Here is an 18,397-nt window from a genome sequence, read left to right as displayed (position 1 = left end):
CAGCAGGGATTCTCTGCCTGGATTTGATCCCAGAATTCCCAAATTTTTCCTTGATTTTTTTTATTTCTCTATTCCCTCCCCAGTCGTGCTATGAACACATCCAGAGGATCCGGCTCCATCCAAAGGAAAATTCCCCCAGCTCCTGATCCATGGGGAAAATCGGAATTTTCCCAAATTTTCCCGAATTTTCCCGAATTTTCCGGACCAAACCCTGCTGTAAAAAGTGGGAATTTTATCCCTTTAAAGGGAAGAATTCCTCCCCAGCCGAGGTTTTCCTGATCCCAAAAAACACTGGAAGGGCTGGAATTTCCATCTCCAAGGTTTTTTTTTTTTTTTTGGAATTTTATCCCCTTTTTCCTGTAAATAATTCCCAGGAAAAATCTCCTTTCCCTGCTCAGGATGGCGTTTTTATTTATTTTTTATTTTTGCACTGGAAAATTCCCAGAAAAAGAATTTCTTTGGGAAAATCCAATTTTTTTTAATGGGATTTCTTGCACTGGGAAGGGAAGCTCATCCCAAAACTCCGAAAAATTCTGGGAATTACAGGAGATTTTTCCCAACTCAGGATTTTTCCAATTCCATTCGGAAGCTGCTATTCCCAAATTTCCCGATTTTCCCGTGCTCCAAGATTTTTATTTCTCCTTGGGAGATCTCCGGGGTGATCCCACACCTTGGAATTCTTGGGAAAAAACCACGGATTTCTCCCAGATTTTGGGAAATTCCAGGAAAAACAACCAGAAATTCTGGAATAAAAACTCCAATCCCAGCTGGATTTGTGCTCTGAGCTGGAATTTCCACTTTGGAAAAGAAATATTTGGGATATTCCCAATGGATATTTGGGATATTTGGGAAATAATTTAAAAATAGCCTAAAAAAATCTTATTTTTGACAGTTTTTTATCCCATTTTTTTTTCTCATTTTTCCTGGGATTTTTTTTTCTTATCCAGAAAAATAAAACTCCCCAAGATTTTCCCGATTTTCTAAATTAAGGGAAGCGCTCCTTGATTTTTTTGGAAATGAAGAATTGGAAATCCAAAGCTTTAAATAAATGGGATTTTTTGTCATTTTTCCATGAGTTTTTTGTCATTTTTCCCAGGAATTTCTTCATTTTTCCAAGGAATTTTAAACCTTATCCAGGTGACTCTGGGAAAACAAAATTCCCCCTGGATTTTTCTCCCATTCTCCCAAATTTTATCATTTAATAAATAACAGATTAATTACAATTAATTATTATATTAATGAGAGAATCCCATGGGATTCCGTGGAATTCCATCCCATTGCCAGGAATTTTTATTGAAATAAAAATTATGGGAATTTTGAAGAAATCCCAGGATCCAGGTGCTCCTTCTTCCCATATTCTTTGTTTTCAGGAATTTGGGAATTTTCTGAATGAAGGAAAAGTGGATCCTTGATATTTTTTGGGAATGCAGAAAAATTGGAAATCCAAAGCTTTAAAAAAATGGGATTTTTGTCATTTTTCCATGAATTTTTTGTCATTTTTCCCAGGAATTTCTTCATTTTTCCAAGGAATTTTAAACCTTATCCAGGTGACTCTGGGAAAAACAAAATCCTCCAAGTTTTTTCCTCCCATTCTCCCCAAATTTTATCATTTAATAAATAACAGAATAATTACAATAATTATTATATTAATGAGAGAATCCCATGGGATTCCATGGAATTCCATCCCATTGCCAGGAATTTTTATTGAAATAAAAATTATGGGAATTTTGAAGAAATCCCAGGATCCAGGTGCTCCTTCTTCCAATTTTTGTTTTCAGGAATTTGGGAATTTTCTGAATGATGGAAAAGTGGATCCTTGATTTTTTTGGAAATGAAGAATTGGAAATCCAAAGCTTTAAATAAATGGGATTTTTATGATTTTTCCCTTGGGATTTTTGTCATTTTTCCATGAATTTTTTGTCATTTTTCCAAGGAATTTTAAACCTTATCCAAGTTACTCTGAGATAACAAATTCCCCCAAATTTTTTCTCCCATTCTCCCAAATTTTATAATTTAATAAATAACAGATTAATTACAATAATTATTATATTAATGAGAGAATCCCATGGGATTCCATGGAATTCCATCCCATTGCCAGGAATTTTTATTGAAATAAAAATTATGGGAATTTTGAAGAAATCCCAGGATCCACCTGCTCCTTCTTCCAAATCTTTGTTTTCAGGAATTTGGGAATTTTCTGAATTTTCTGAATGAAGGAAAAGTGGATCCTTGATATTTTTGGGAATGAAGAATAAATTGGAAATCCAAAGCTTTAAATAAATGGGATTTTTGTCATTTTTCCATGAATTTTTTGTCATTTTTCCCAGGAATTTTTTGTCATTTTTCCATGAATTTTTTGTCATTTTTCCATGAATTTTTTGTCATTTTTCCCAGGAATTTCTTCATTTTTCCAAGGAATTTTAAACCTTATCCAGCTGACTCCGGGAAAAACAAAACCCTCCAAGTTTTTCCTCCCAATCTCCCAAAATTTATCATTTAATAAATAACAGATTAATTACAATAATTATTATATTAATGAGAGAATCCCATGGGATTCCATGGAATTCCATCCCATTGCCAGGAATTTTTATTGAAATAAAATTATGGGAATTTTGAAGAAATCCCAGGATCCAGGTGCTCCTTCTTCCCATCTTCTTTGTTTTCAGGGATTTGGGAATTTTCTGAATGATGGAAAAGTGGATCCTTGATATTTTTTGGGAATGAAGAAAAATTGGAAATCCAAAGCTTTAAATAAATGGGATTTTTGTCATTTTTCCATGAATTTTTTTTCATTTTTCCCAGGAATTTCTTCATTTTTCCCAGGAATTTTAAACCTTATCCAGTTGACTCTGGGAAAAACAAAACCCTCCAAGTTTTTTTCTCCCATTCTCCCAAATTTTATCATTTAATAAATAACAGAATAATTACAATAATTATTATTATAATGAGAGAATCCCATGGGAAGTTTGCCAGGAATTTTTATTTAAATAAAATTATGGGAATTTTGAAGAAATCCCAGGATCCAGGTGCTCCTTCTTCCAATTTTTGTTTTCAGGAATTTGGGAATTTTCTGAATGATGGAAAAGTGGATCCTTGATATTTTTGGGAACGAAGAAAAATTGGAAATCCAAAGCTTTAAATAAATGGGATTTTTGTCATTTTTCCCTTGGGATTTTTGTCATTTTTCCATGAATTTTTTGTCATTTTTCCCAGGAATTTTTTGTCATTTTTCCATGAATTTTTTGTCATTTTTCCATGAATTTTTTTTCATTTTTCCCAGGAATTTCTTCATTTTTCCAAGGAATTTTAAACCTTCTCCAGCTGACTCTGGGAAAAACAAAACCCTCCAAGTTTTTTCCTCCCATTCTCCCAAATTTTATCCTTTAATAAATAACAGATTAATTACAATAATTAATATATTAATGAGAGAATCCCATGGGATTCCATGGAATTCCATCCCATTGCCAGGAATTTTTATTGAAATAAAAATTATGGGAATTTCGAAGAAATCCCAGGATCCAGGTGCTCCTTCTTCCAATCTTTGTTTTCAGGAATTTGGGAATTTTCTGAATGAAGGAAAAGTGGATCCTTGATATTTTTGGGAATGAAGAAAAATTGGAAATCCAAAGCTTTAAATAAATGGGATTTTTATCATTTTTCCATGAATTTTTTGTCATTTTTCCCAGGAATTTTTTGTCATTTTTCCATGAATTTTTTGTCATTTTTCCCAGGAATTTCTTCATTTTTCCCAGGAATTTTAAACCTTATCCAGGTGACTCTGGGAAAACAAAATTCCTCAAGTTTTTTTCTCCCATTCTCCCAAATTTTATCATTTAATAAATAACAGATTAATTACAATAATTATTATAATAATGGCAGAATCCCATGGGAAGTTTGCCAGGAATTTTTATCCAAAGCTTTAAATAAATGGGATTTTTATCATTTTTCCATGAATTTTTTGTCATTTTTCCCAGGAATTTTTTGTCATTTTTCCATGAATTTTTTGTCATTTTTCCATGAATTTTTTGTCATTTTTTCCAGGAATTTCTTCATTTTTCCAAACATTTTTTACCTTATGCAGGTGACTCTGGGAAAACAAAATTCCCCCAGGATTTTTCCTCCCATTTTCCCCAAATTTTATCCTTTAATAAATAACAAATTAATTACAATAATTATTATATTAATGGCAGAATCCCATGGGATTCCATGGAATTCCATCCCATTGCCAGGAATTTTTATTGAAATAAAAATTATGGGAATTTTGAAGAAATCCCAGGATCCAGGTGCTCCTTCTTCCAATCTTTGTTTTCAGGAATTTGGGAATTTTCTGAATGAAGGAAAAGTGGATCCTTGATATTTTTGGGAATGAAGAAAGATTGGAAATCCAAAGCTTTAAATAAATGGGATTTTGTCATTTTTCCATGAATTTTTTGTCATTTTTCCATGAATTTTTTTGTCATTTTTCCCAGGAATTTTTTGTCATTTTTCCGTGAATTTTTTGTCATTTTTCCATGAATTTTTTGTCATTTTTCCCAGGAATTTCTTCATTTTTCCAAGGAATTTTAAACCTTATCCAAGTTACTCTGAGATAAAAAATTCCCCCAAATTTTTTCTCCCATTCTCCCAAATTTTATCATTTAATAAATAACAAAATAATTACAATAATTATTATATTAATGAGAGAATCCCATGGGATTCTATGGAATTCCATCCCATTGCCAGGAATTTTTATTTAAATAAAAATTATGGGAATTTTGTAGAAATCCCAGGATCCAGGTGCTCCTTCTTCCAATTTTTGTTTTCAGGAATTTGGGAATTTTCTGAATGAAGGAAAAGTGGATCCTTGATATTTTTGGGAATGAAGAAAAATTGGAAATCCAAAGCTTTAAATAAATGGGATTTTTGTCATTTTTCCATGAATTTTTTGTCATTTTTCCATGAATTTTTTGTCATTTTCCCAGGAATTTTTTGTCATTTTCCCAGGAATTTTTTGTCATTTTTCCCAGGAATTTTTTGCCATTTTTCCATGAATTTTTTGTCATTTTTCCATGAATTTTTTGTCATTTTTCCATGAATTTTTTGTCGTTTTTCCCAGGAATTTCTTCATTTTTCCAAGGAATTTTAAACCTTATCCAGGTGACTCTGGGAAAACAAAATTCCCCAAGTTTTTTCTCCCATTCTCCCAAATTTTATCATTTAATAAATAACAAATTAATTACAATAATTATTATATTAATGAGAGAATCCCATGGGATTCCGTGGAATTCCATCCCATTGCCAGGAATTTTTATTGAAATAAAAATTATGGGAATTTTGAAGAAATCCCAGGATCCACGTGCTCCTTCTTCCAATCTTTGTTTTCAGGAATTTGGGAATTTTCTGAATGAAGGAAAAGTGGATCCTTGATATTTTTTGGGAATGCAGAAAAATTGGAAATCCAAAGCTTTAAATAAATGGGATTTTTATGATTTTTCCCTTGGGATTTTTGTCATTTTTCCATGAATTTTTTTGTCATTTTTCCAGGAATTTTTTGTCATTTTTCCCATGAATTTTTTGTCATTTTTCCCAGGAATTTTTTGTCATTTTTCCATGAATTTTTTGTCATTTTTCCCAGGAATTTCTTCATTTTTCCAAGGAATTTTAAACCTTATCCAGCTGACTCTGGGAAAAACAAAACCCTCCAAGTTTTTCCCTCCCATTCTCCCAAATTTTATCATTTAATAAATAACAGATTCATTACTGTATTACTAATTAATAATTAATATATTAACGACAGACTCTGACTGGAAGTTTGCCAGGAATTTTTATTGAAATAAAACTTTGGAATTTTTGAAGATTCCGGGCTCTGTGTGCTCCTCATTCCCATTTTTGTCGTCTTCAAGAATCCGCAAAATATTTTTGGGAACGAAGCAAAAAAAATGCAAAATTCCTGCTGGAAAAGGCCATGCAAAGTGCAAGGGGGGGGAAAAATTCCAAGGAATTCAAGGAAAACCAGGCGGATTTTCAGTTTGATTTCCTAAAACTTCCCGAAATTCCAAGTTTTTTCTCGGCTTTGATTTTTTGGGAAGAGTTCAAGCGAAGGTAACAGTGTGCAGCCATTTGTGCTTCCAGGATTTTTGGGATTTTTTCCAAGGAAAAGCAGGAGGGGGAGGTTCTTCTGGGAATATTCCGGGTGGGAATTGTGCAGGAGGCGCTGGATCCGCAAAAAAATCCCACAAATTCCAAGAATTCCGCAAAAGGAATTTTTTCCCTGAGTGCCTGCTCAGAATCCTAAAAAATTTGGGATTTTCCTTTGGCTGGGATTGGTTTTTTTTTTCCTTAATTTTTCCAAACTACTTAAAACATTCCTGATCTTTCCTGGAGGGAATTCTGGGGTTTGGAATTTTGGGAGCGCATTCCCATTCCTGTTTTTTCTTGGGAAGAGTCAAAGCAGGTTTGGTTTGGAGTTTAATTAAATTAAATTTAATCCTGAGAGCGTGTCAGCTTTGGAAATCCCAATTTGGAAGACAGGGAATCAACATTCCCAAATCCGGGCTCCAGCTCAGATTCCATGGAATTCCCAAAAAAGGATGGAAAAGCTGAGTTAAACCGGGAAGAGGAGAGGTTTTAACCAAGCTGAGCTTCAGCTTTGCTTCATTATAAATGAATAATTGTGAATTTTATTTAAAGAGGAATTTCCTTCATCCGCTTCCAGACTTGATCCACAGGGAATTCTTGCCCTGAGTGATGGATGCTCAGAATCCCAAAAAAATTTGGATTTTCCTTTGGCTGGGATGGTTTTTTCCTTAATTCCCGCAAACCACTCAGAACCTTGGGAATGTTCTCCCTCCTTCCATTCTCCCTCCTCCCACTGGAACAAACTCATGTCCAAGTCCATCTCCTCCTCCCAACCCTTTGGAAAACCCTTTGGAAAAGCGGGAATTCAGAGCAGGGCGGTGTCTGTGGCTCCAGCTCAGATTCCATGGAATTCAGCAGCTGGAATTCCCAAAAAAGGATGGAAAATCTGAGTTAAACCGGGAAGAGGAGAGGTTTTAACCAAGCTGAGCTTCAGCTTTGCTTCATTATAAATGAATAATTGTGAATTTTATTTAAAGAAGAATTTCCTTCATCCGCTTCCACACTTGATCCATAGGGAATTTTTGCCCTGAGTGATGCTCAGAATCCCAAAAAATTTGGGACTTTCATTTGGCTGGGATGGCTTTTCTCCAATTCCTCCAAACCACTCAGAACCTTGGGAATGCTCTCCCTCCTCCCACTGGAACAAGCTCATGTCCAAGTCCATCTCCTCTTCCAAACCCTTTGGAAAACCCCTGGAAAAGCGGGAATTCAGAGCAGGGCCGTGTCTGTGGCTCCAGCTCAGATTCCATGGAATTCCCAAAAAAGGGATGGAAAATCTGAGCAGCATCTGGAAGAGGAGAGGTTTTAACCAAGCTGAGCTTCAGCACAGGGAATTTCCTTCATCCACTTCCAGACTTGATCCACAGGGAATTTTTGCCCTGAGTGATGCTCAGAATCCTAAGGAAGTTTGGGATATTACTTTGATTGGGATGGTTTTTCTCCAATTCCTCCAAATTCACTCAGAACCTCGGGAATGTTCTCCCTCCTTCCATTCTCCCTCCTCCCACTGGAACAAACTCATGTCCAAGTCCATCTCCTCCTCCCAACCCTTTGGAAAACCCTTTGGAAAAGCGGGAATTCAGAGCAGGGCTGTGTCGATGGCTCCAGCTCAGATTCCATGGAATTCAGCAGCTGGAATTCCATAAAAAAGGATGGAAAATCTGAGTTAAACCTGGAAGAGGAGAGGTTTTAACCAAGCTGAGCTTCAGCACAGGGAATTTCCTTCATCCGCTTCCAGACTTGATCCACAGGGAATTCTTCCCTGAGTGATGCTCAGAATCCTAAAAAAATTTGGATTTTCCTTTGGCTGGGATGGTTTTTTTCCTTAATTCCTCCAAACCACTCAGAACCTTGGGAATGTTCTCCTTCCTTCCCAAATGTTCTCCCTCCTTCCATTCTCCCTCCTCCCACTGGAACAAACTCAGGGAATTTTTGCCCTGAGTGATGCTCAGAATCCCAAAAAATTTTGGATTTTCCTTTGGCTGGGATGGTTTTTTCCTCCAAACCACTCAAAATTTGGGAATGTTCTCCCTCCTCCCACTGGAACAAACTCTTGTCCAAGTCCATTTCCTCCTCCAAACCCTTTGGAAAACCCTTTGGAAAAGCGGGAATTCAGAGCAGGGCCGTGTCTATGGCTGATTCCAGGTGTTGGCTCCAGCTCAGATTCCATGGAATTCACCAGCCGGAATTCCATAAGAAAGGATGGAAAAGCTGAGCAGCACCTGGAAGAGGAGAGGTTTTAACCAAGCTGAGCTTCAGCACAGGGAATTTCCTTCATCCACTTCCAGACTTGATCCACAGGGAATTTTTGCCCTGAGTGATGGATGCTCAGAATCCTAAAAAATTTTGGATTTTCCTTTGGATTTGGGAATGTTCTCCTTCCTTCCATTCTCCCCTCCTCCCACTGGAACAAACTCATGTCCAAGTCCATTCCCTCCTCCAAACCCTTTGGAAAACCCTTTGGAAAAGCGGGAATTCAGAGCAGGGCGGTGTCTATGGCTGATTCCAGGTGCTGGCTCCAGCTCAGGCTTCCATGGAATTCAGCAGCTGGAATTCCATAAGAAAGGATGGAAAATCTGAGTTAAACCAGGAAGAGGAGAGGTTTCCACAAAGCTGAGCTTCAGCACAGGGAATTTCCTTCATCCACTTCCAGACTTGATCCATAGGGAATTCTTCCCTGAGTGATGCTCAGAATCCCAAAAATTTTGGGATTTTCCTTTGGCTGGGATGGTTTTTCTCCAATTCCTCCAAACCAAGAACTTTGGGAATGTTCTCCCTCCTTCCCAAATGTTCTCCCTCCTTCCATTCTCCCTCCTCCCACTGGAACAAACTCAGGGAATTTTTGCCCTGAGTGATGCTCAGAATCCCAAAAAAATTTTGGATTTTCGTTTAGCTGGGATGGTTTTTTCCTTAATTCCTCCAAACCACTCAGAACCTTGGGAATGCTCTCCCTCCTCCCACTGGAACAAACTCATGTCCAAGTCCGTTTCCTCCTCCAAACCCTTTGGAAAACCCTTTGGAAAAGCGGGAATTCAGAGCAGGGCGGTGTCTGTGGCTCCAGCTCAGATTCCATGGAATTCCCAAAAAAGGGATGGAAAATCTGAGCTACACCTGGAAGAGGAGAGGTTTTAACCAAGCTGAGCTTCAGCACAGGGAATTTCCTTCATCCACTTCCAGACTTGATCCACAGGGAATTTTTGCCCTGAGTGATGCTCAGAATCCCAAAAAATTTTGGATTTTCCTTTGGCTGGGATGGTTTTTTCCTCAAAACCACTCAAAATTTGGGAATGCTCTCCTTCCTTCCATTCTCCCCTCCTCCCACTGGAACAAACTCATGTCCAAGTCCATCTCCTCCTCCAAACCCTTTGGAAAACCCTTTGGAAAAGCGGGAATTCAGAGCAGGGCTGTGTCTGTGGCTCCAGCTCAGGCTTCCATGGAATTCCATGGAATTCAGCAGCTGGAATTCCCAAAAAAGGGATGGAAAAGCTGAGTTAAACCGGGAAGAGGAGAGGTTTTAACCAAGCTGAGCTTCAGCACAGGGAATTTCCTTCATCCACTTCCAGACTTGATCCACAGGGAATTTTTGCCCTGAGTGATGCTCAGAATCCCAAAATATTTTGGATTTTCCTTTGGCTGGGATGGTTTTTCTCCAATTCCTGCAAGCCACTCAGAACCTTGGCAATGTTCTCCCTCCTTCCCAAATGTTCTCCCTCCTTCCATTCTCCCTCCTCCCACTGGAACAAACTCAGGGAATTTTTTCCCTGAGTGATGCTCAGAATCCCAAAAAATTTTGCATTTTCCTTTGGATTTGGGAATGTTCTCCTTCCTTCCATTCTCCTTCCTCCCACTGGAACAAACTCATGTCCAAGTCCATTTCCTCCTCCAAACCCTTTGGAAAACCCTTTGGAAAAGCGGGAATTCAGAGCAGGGCTGTGTCTATGGCTGATTCCAGGTGCTGGATCCAGCTCAGGCTTCCATGGAATTCCCAAAAAAGGGATGGAAAAGCTGAGCAGCACCTGGAAGAGGAGAGGTTTTAACCAAGCTGAGCTTCAGCACAGGGAATTTCCTTCATCCACTTCCAGACTTGATCCACAGGGAATTTTTGCCCTGAGTGATGCTCAGAATCCCAAAAAAATTTGGATTTTCCTTTGGATTTGGGAATGCTCTCCTTCCTTCCATTCTCCCTCCTCCCACTGGAACAAACTCATGTCCAAGTCCATTTCCTCCTCCAACCCTTTGGAAAACCCTTTGGAAAAGCGGGAATTCAGAGCAGGGCTGTGTCTATGGCTGATTCCAGGTGTTGGCTCCAGCTCAGGCTTCCATGGAATTCAGCAGCCGGAATTCCATAAAAAAGGGATGGAAAAGCTGAGCAGCACCTGGAAGAGGAGAGGTTTTAACCAAGCTGAGCTTCAGCACAGGGAATTTCCTTCATCCACTTCCAGACTTGATCCACAGGGAATTTTTGCCCTGATTGATGCTCAGAATCCTAAGGAAATTTGGGATACTCATTTAGCTGGGATGGTTTTTTCCTCCAAACCACTCAGAACCTTGGGAATGTTCTCCCTCCTTCCATTCTCCCTCCTCCCACTGGAACAAACTCATGTCCAAGTCCATCTCCTCCTCCAAACCCTTTGGAAAACCCTTGGAGAAGCGGGAATTCAGGGCAGGGCGGTGTCTGTGGCCGACTCCGGGTGCTGGCTCCAGCTCAGATTCCATGGAATTCACCAGTTGGAATTCCATAAGAAAGGATGGAAAACCTGAGCTGCACCTGGAAGAGGAGAGGTTTTAACCAAGCTGAGCTTCAGCACAGGGAATTTCATTCATTTCAATGCCAGATGATCCAAAAGGAATTTTTGCCCTGAGTGATGCTCAGAATCCCAAAAAAATTTGGATTTTCCTTTGGCTGGGATGGTTTTTCTCCAATTCCTCCAAATTCACTCAGAACCTTGGGAATGTTCTCCTTCCTTCCCAAATGTTCTCCTTCCTTCCATTCTCCCTCCTCCCACTGGAACAAACTCAGGGAATTTTTGCCCTGAGTGATGGATGCTCAGAATCCCAAAAAAAATTGGATTTTCCTTTGGATTTGGGAATGCTCCCCTTCCTTCCATTCTCCCCCTCCTCCCACTGGAACAAACTCATGTCCAACTCCATTCCCCCCTCCAACCCCTTTGGAAAACCCCTGGAAAAGCGGGAATTCAGAGCAGGGCTGTGTCTATGGCTGATTCCAGGTGTTGGCTCCAGCTCAGGCTTCCATGGAATTCAGCAGCCGGAATTCCATAAAAAAGGATGGAAAATCTGAGTTAAACCGGGAAGAGGAGAGGTTTTAACCAAGCTGAGCTTCAGCACAGGGAATTTCCTTCATCCACTTCCAGACTTGATCCACAGGGAATTTTTGCCCTGAGTGATGCTCAGAATCCTAAAAAAATTTTGGATTTTCCTTTGGCTGGGATGGTTTTTCTCCAATTCCTCCAAATTCACTCAGAACCTTTGGAATGCTCTCCTTCCTTCCCAAATGTTCTCCCTCCTCCCACTGGAACAAACTCAGGGAATTTTTGCCCTGAGTGATGCTCAGAATCCCAAAAAATTTTGCATTTTCCTTTGGATTTGGGAATGTTCTCCTTCTTTCCATTCTCCTTCCTCCCACTGGAACAAACTCATGTCCAAGTCCATTCCCCCCTCCCAAACCCTTTGGAAAACCCTTTGGAAAAGCGGGAATTCAGAGCAGGGCGGTGTCTGTGGCCGACTCCAGGTGCTGGCTCCAGCTCAGGCTTCCATGGAATTCACCAGTTGGAATTCCCAAAAAAGGAATGGAAAAGCTGAGCAGCACCTGGAAGAGGAGAGGTTTTAACCAAGCTGAGCTTCAGCACAGGGAATTTCCTTCATCCACTTCCAGACTTGATCCACAGGGAATTTTTGCCCTGACAATGCCAGATGATCCATAGGGAATTCTTCCCTGAGTGATGCTCAGAATCCTAAAAAATTTGGGATATTCCTTTGGCTGGGATGGTTTTTTTCTTAATTCCTGCAAACCACTCAGAACCTTGGGAATGTTCTCCCTCCTTCCCAAATGTTCTCCCTCCTTCCATTCTCCCTCCTCCCACTGGAACAAACTCAGGGAATTTTTGCCCTGAGTGATGGATGCTCAGAATCCCAAAAAATTTTGCATGTTCCTTTGGATTTGGGAATGCTCTCCTTCCTTCCATTCTCCCTCCTCCCACTGGAACAAACTGATGTCCAACTCCATTCCCCCCTCCAAACCCTTTGGAAAACCCTTTGGAAAACCCTTTGGAAAAGCGGGAATTCAGAGCAGGGCGGTGTCGATGGCCGCCTGCAGGCGCTGCAGCAGCGCCTCGGGCGCCGGGCCCGGCCCGTTGGGGCCCAGCCTGCGGAAATCCTCGTTAGCGCCTAACGAGCTCAGCACGGCGGCCGCGCGCCTCAGGTCGAAGACGGCGTGCAGCATTCCCAGGGCGGAAATGGCGGCCTTGGAATTCCCTCGGGATGAGGATTCCTCGTCCAGGCCCTGCTCCAGCACGGAGATCCGGTTCTCTGCAATGACTCGGAGGAAGGTGTAGAATTCCCGGTAGTCGATGCCCGTGCAGGATTTCATGATCAGCTGAAAAAAATTGGAGTGAGAATGGGAATGGTGGCGGGAAAAATCCGGGAAAAATCCCTGGAATTGGGTTGGATGGAGTTAGGGGGTTCTTTGGAAATCGTCGATAATTATGGTTAAGGGTTTTTTGATTGGGATTGTTGCTGGTTGTTTTTTCCTAAATATTAATTGTGGGGATTTTCCCAAATATTCGTTTTTGGAAGGAAATCAACCCAAGGAGAGAGGGAACAGCTTCCAGAAATAAATTGGAATTTAGAAGATTTTGGAAGGAATTTCACCCATGCTCTTCCTCATGGAATTTTGGTTGGATTGTGGAGTTTGGTTTTCTGGATTCTTTCCCTGCTCCAGGGACAGGGCAGCCACAGCTTCTCTGGGAATTCTATCCCAGCCAGGAATTCTTCCCAAAATCTTAACTAAACTCCCATTTTTCCAATGGGAAGCCATTCCCTGTCTCCTGTCATCCCATGTTTATCCCAAATCCCTCTCCAGCTTTTCTGGAGCTGGATTGTTTTCCCCAATATTAATTGTGGGAATCTTCCTAAATATTCGTTTTTGGAAGGAAATTAACCCAAGGAGAGAGGGAACAGCTTCCAGAAATAAATTGGAATTTGGTTCATCCAGAAGATTTTGGAAGGAATTTCACCCATTCTCTTCCTCATGGAATTTTGGCTGGATTGTGGAGTTTGGTTTTCTGGATTCTTTCCCAGCTCCAGGGATAGGACAGCCACTGATTCTCTGGGAATTCTATCCCAGCCCAGAATTCCTTCCCTAAATTCCCATTTTTCCAATGGGAAGCCATTCCCTGTCTCCTGTCGTTACAGGTTTATCCCAAATCCCTCTCCAGCTTTTCTGGAGCTGGATTGTTTTCCCAAATATTAATTGTGGGGATTTTCCCAAATATTCATTTTTGGAAGGAAATTAATCCAAAGAGAAGAAACAGCTTCCAGAAGTTTTTTGAAGGAATTTCACCCACCCTCTTCCTCATGGAATTTTGGTTGGATTGTGGAGTTTGGTTTTTTGGATTCTTTCCCAGCTCCAGGGATTCAGGAGCAGCCACGGCTTCTCTGGGAATTCTGTCCCAGCCAGGAATTCCTTCCCTAAATCTTAACTAATTTCCCATTTTTCCAATGGGAAGCCATTCCCTGTCTCCTGTCATTCCATGTTTATCCCAAATCCCTCTCCAGCTTTTCTGGAGCTGGATTGTTTTCCCAAATATTAATTGTGGGAATCTTCCCAAATATTCGTTTCTGGAAGGAAATCAACCCAAGGACAGGGAACATATTCCAGAAATAAATTGGAATTTTCCTCATCTAGACCATTTTGGAAGGAATTTCATCCATCCTCTTCCTCATGGAATTTTGGTTGGATTCTGGAGTTTGGTTTTCTGGATTCTTTCCCAGCTCCAGAGATAGGACAGCCACGGCTTCTCTGGGAATTCTATCCCAGCCAGGAATTCTTCCCTAAATCTTGACTAAATTCCCATTTTTCCAATGGGAAGCCATTCCCTGTCTCCTGTCGTTCCATGTTTATCCCAAATCCCTCTCCAGCTTTTCTGGAGCTGGATTGTTTTCCCAAATATTAATTGTGGGAAGTTTCCCAAATATTCATTTCTGGAAGGAAATTAACCCAAGGACAGAGAACATCTTCCAGAAATAAATTGGAATTTGGTTCAGCCAGAAGATTTTGGAAGGAATTTCACTCATTCTCTTCCTCATGGAATTTTGGTTGGATTGTGCAGTTTGGTTTTCTGGATTCTTTCCCAGCTCCAGGGACAGGGCAGCCATGGATTCTCTGGGAATTCTGTCCCAGACAGGAATTCCTTCCCTAAATCCCCATTTTTCCAATGGGAAGCCATTCCCTGTCTCCTGTCATCCCACATTTATCCCAAATCCCTCTCCAGCTTTTCTGGAGCTGGATTGTTCTCCCAAATATTAATTGTGGGGATTTTCCCAAATATTTGTTTTTGGAAGGAAATCAACCCAAGGAGAGAGGGAACAGCTTCCAGAAATAAATTGGAATTTGGTTCAGCCAGAAGATTTTGGAAGGAATTTCACCCACCCTCTTCCTCATGGAATTTTGGTTGGATTGTGCAGTTTGGTTTTCTGGATTCTTTCCCAGCTCCAGTGATAGGACAACCACTGATTCTCTGGGAATTCTATCCCAGCCAGGAATTCCTTCCCTAAATTCCCATTTTTCCAATGGGAAGCCATTCCCTGTCTCCTGTCATCCCATGTTTATCCCAAATCCCTCTCCAGCTTTTCTGGAGCTTCCTTAGGCTCTGGAAGGGGCTCTGAGGATTTTCCCTTCTCCAGGTGAACATTCCCAGCTCTCCTCATCCTGATTTTTTCCACCTTTCCAACCAACACTCCAACAACACAAAGCAATTCCCACACTTTTCCAGGGAACACTTCCCAACAAAACAACTCCCCCTTCCCTAAAACCCATGGAAATCCTGCTGTGGGAACCCCGAGGATCCCGGAATTCCGGGCTGATCCGGGATTGGCTGGTACCTGGCACTGCAGGTGCCAATCATCCACAGGCTCCCGCCATTGGCCGAACTCCCTCTGCCCGGCATTCCGGGCTGATCCGGGATTGGCTGGTACCTGGCACTGCAGGTGCCAATCATCCACGGGCTCCCGCCATTGGCCCAGCTCCCTCTGCCCGGCATTCCGGGCTGATCCGGGATTGGCTGGTACCTGGCACTGCAGGTGCCAATCATCCACGGGCTCCCGCCATTGGCCCAGCTCCCTCTGCCCGGCATTCCGGGCTGATCCGGGATTGGCTGGTACCTGGCACTGCAGGTGCCAATCATCCACGGGCTCCCGCCATTGGCCCAGCTCCCTCTGCACGGCCGCCAGCTCGTCCTGCAGGAAGCTCCACATGGCGGCCACGTTGCAGCCGTTCACCCAGTTGTGGTTGATGGAGATGGTGTCGTCCTGAGGGAAAAGGTTGGGATAATCCATGGATAATTAGTAATTAGTCTCTAATTAGGTTGTTAGGGATGATAATATGGGATTTGCGGCTCCAAAACTCCTATTCCTGAGCAAGTTATTATGTCCCTAATTCCCAAAGTCCTCCCGCTGACCCAGTTGTGGTTGATGGAAATGGTGTCTTCCTGAGGGAAAAGTTCAGGATAATCCATAGATAATTAGTAATTAGATACTAATTAAGTAATTAGGCAAGATAACATGGGGTTTGCCCCTCCAAAAATCTGATTATTTCTTTACAAACACAGAATGTTCCTCATTCCCAAAATGCGGCTGGTGACCCAGTTGTGGTTGATGGAGATGGTGTCGTCCTGAGGGAAAAGTTTGGGATAATCCATGGATAATTAGTCATTAGTCACTAATTAAGTGATTAGGAATGATAATGTGGGATTTGCTGCTCCGAAAATCCTATTCTTGAGCAAATTATAATGCCCCTAATTCCCAAAATGCAGCTGCTGACTCAGTTGTGATTGATGGAGATGGTGTCTTCCTGAGGGAAAAATTTGGGATACTCCATAGATAATTAGTAATTAGTCACTAATTAAGTGATTAGGGACGATAATATGGGATTTGCAACTCCAAAAACCTGATTATTTCTTTAGAAACCCAAAATATCCATGATTCCCAAAGTGCTGCCACTGACCCAGCTGTGGTTCATAGAAATGGTGTTTTCCTGAGGGAAAAATTTGGAATAATTCATAGATAATTAGTAATTAGTGACTAATTAAATTATTAGGAATGATGACATGAAATATGTTGCTCCAAAAACCTGATTCCTTCTTTAGAAATCCAAAATGTCCCTAATTCCCAAACTGCAGCAGCTGACCGAGCTGTGGTTGATAGAAATGGTGTCTTCCTGAGGGAAAAGTTTGGGATAATCCATGGATAATTAGTAATTAATCAACAAATTAGTTATTAGGGATGATAATATGGAATTTGTCACTCCAAATCCCTGATTCCTTCTTTAGAAATCCAAAATGTCCCTAATTCCTAAAGTGTCCCTAATTCCCAAACTGCAGCTGCTGACCCAGTTGTGGTTGATGGAGATGGCGTCTTCCTGAGGGAAAAATCTGGGATAATCCATGGATAATTCGTAATTAGCCACTAATTAAGTGATTAGGGATGATAATATGGGATTTGCTGCTGCAAAAACCTGATTCCTCCTTTAGAAACCCAAAATGTCCCTAATTCCCAAAATGCAGTCATTGACCCAACTGTGGTTGATAGAAATGGTGTCTTCCTGAGGGAAAAGTTTGGGATAATCCATGGATAATTAGTAATTACTCATTAATTAAGTGATTAGGGATGATAACATGGGGTTTGTCACTCCAAAACCCTGATTCCTTCTTTAGAAATCCAAAATGTCCCTAATTCCTAAAGTGTCCCTAATTCCCAAAGTGCTGCTGCTGACCCAGCTGTGGTTGATGGAGATGGTGTTGTCCTGAGGGAAAAGTTTGGGCTAATCCATGGATAATTTGTAATTAGCCACTAATTAAGTGATTAGGCATGATAACAAAGGGTTTGCCACTACAAAAACCTGATTATTTCTTTAGAAACACAGACTGTCCCTCATTCCCAAAATGCGGCTGCTGACCCAGATGTGGTTGATGGAAATGGTGTCGTCCTGAGGGAAATGTTTGGGATAATCCATGGATAATTAGGCATTAGTCACTAATTAAGTGATTAGGGATGATAATATGGGATTTGCTGCTCCAAAACCCGGATTCTTTCTTTAGAAACTCAAAATGTCCCTAATTCCTAAAATGCGGCTGCTGACCCAGTTGTGGTTGATGGAAATGGTGTCTTCCTGAGGGAAAAATCTGGGATACTCCATAGATAATTAGTAATTAGTCACTAATTAAGTGATTAGGAATGATAATATGGGATTTGTGGCTCCAAAAATCCTATTCCTGAGCAAATTATAATGTCCCTAATTCCCAAAATGCAGCTGCTGACCCAGTTGAGGTTGATAGAAATGGTGTCTTCCTGAGGGAAAAAATTGGGATAATCCATGGATAATTAGTAATTAGGCACTAGTTAAGTGATTAGGGATGATAATACGGGATTTGCCGCTGCAAAAACCTGGTTACTTTTTTAGAAACCCAAAATATCCATAATTCTCAAAATGCAGCCATTGACCCACTTGTGGTTGATAGAAATGGTGTCTTCCTGAGGGAAAAGTTTGGGATAATCCATAGATAATTAGTAATTAGTCACTAATTAGGTTATTAGGGATGATAATATGGGATTTGCCATTGCAAAAACCTAATTCCTTTTTTAGAAATTCAAAATGTCCCTAATTCCTAAAGTGTCCCTAATTCCCAAAGTGCTGTTGCTGACCCAGCTGTGGTTGATGGAAATGGTGTCCTCCTGAGAGAAAAGTTTGGGAAAATCCAAAGATAATTAGTAATTAGTCACTAATTATGTTATTAGGAATGATAATATGGAACGTGCTGCTCCAAAAAATCCATTTTAAGGGATCTTAAGGATCATCCCATTCCATGGGCAGGGACACTTCCCACTATCCATGGTGCTCCTAGCTAGAATTTCTCCTTCTTGGAAAGGATTTCCATAATTTCCTATTCCTTTATCCCATGATCTTCCTCTTCCTCACCCCAATTCCATGCCATGGAATTCCTGGGATGGTTTGGGTGGGAAAGAACCTTAGGGATCATCCCATTCC

The 18,397-nt window shown here is 40.8% G+C and overlaps 2 protein-coding genes and 1 long non-coding RNA gene across 4 annotated transcripts in view; 1 reads left to right on the top strand and 2 right to left on the bottom strand.

The window, feature by feature from the left end:
* The window catches only part of ALS2CL (ALS2 C-terminal like), a 146,607-nt gene extending 139,244 nt beyond the window's left edge, over positions 1-7,363 (top strand). The window contains exons 27-28 of the mRNA XM_074536117.1: positions 84-2,634; positions 3,027-7,363. Coding sequence (XP_074392218.1) covers positions 84-146 — 63 coding nt within the window. The 3' untranslated portion in view covers positions 147-2,634; positions 3,027-7,363. The remainder of the gene's footprint in view (positions 1-83; positions 2,635-3,026) is intronic.
* On the bottom strand, positions 5,785-8,473 carry LOC141728431 (uncharacterized). The gene is made up of 2 exons (XR_012579327.1): positions 7,585-8,473; positions 5,785-7,230 (listed from the first exon to the last, which is right to left on the bottom strand). It is a non-coding gene; the product is annotated as an uncharacterized LOC141728431 (long non-coding RNA).
* Positions 8,474-8,877: 404 nt separating this feature from the next.
* The window catches only part of JMJD4 (jumonji domain containing 4), a 46,184-nt gene continuing 36,664 nt past the window's right edge, over positions 8,878-18,397 (bottom strand). Inside the window, exons 6-9 of one of the 2 annotated variants that reach the window (XR_012579249.1) lie at positions 15,517-15,663; positions 12,388-12,730; positions 9,792-10,351; positions 8,878-9,052 (exon numbers count right to left, since the gene is read on the bottom strand). Coding sequence is in view for 1 of the 2 variants with exons in the window: in XM_074536195.1 (XP_074392296.1) it covers positions 12,419-12,730; positions 15,517-15,663 (459 nt within the window). In the remaining variant the exon portion in view is untranslated. Of the gene's footprint in view, positions 10,352-12,387; positions 12,731-15,516; positions 15,664-18,397 lie in introns of both variants that reach the window. The other variant, XM_074536195.1, reaches the window with a different exon arrangement.

This window comes from Zonotrichia albicollis, chromosome 1 (genome assembly GCF_047830755.1).
Source record: "Zonotrichia albicollis isolate bZonAlb1 chromosome 1, bZonAlb1.hap1, whole genome shotgun sequence".
In the NCBI taxonomy this organism is placed as follows: Eukaryota; Metazoa; Chordata; class Aves; order Passeriformes; family Passerellidae; genus Zonotrichia; species Zonotrichia albicollis.
The sequence above is the reverse complement of the archived record's forward strand: the minus strand, read 5'-3'. Positions and strand labels throughout refer to the sequence as shown.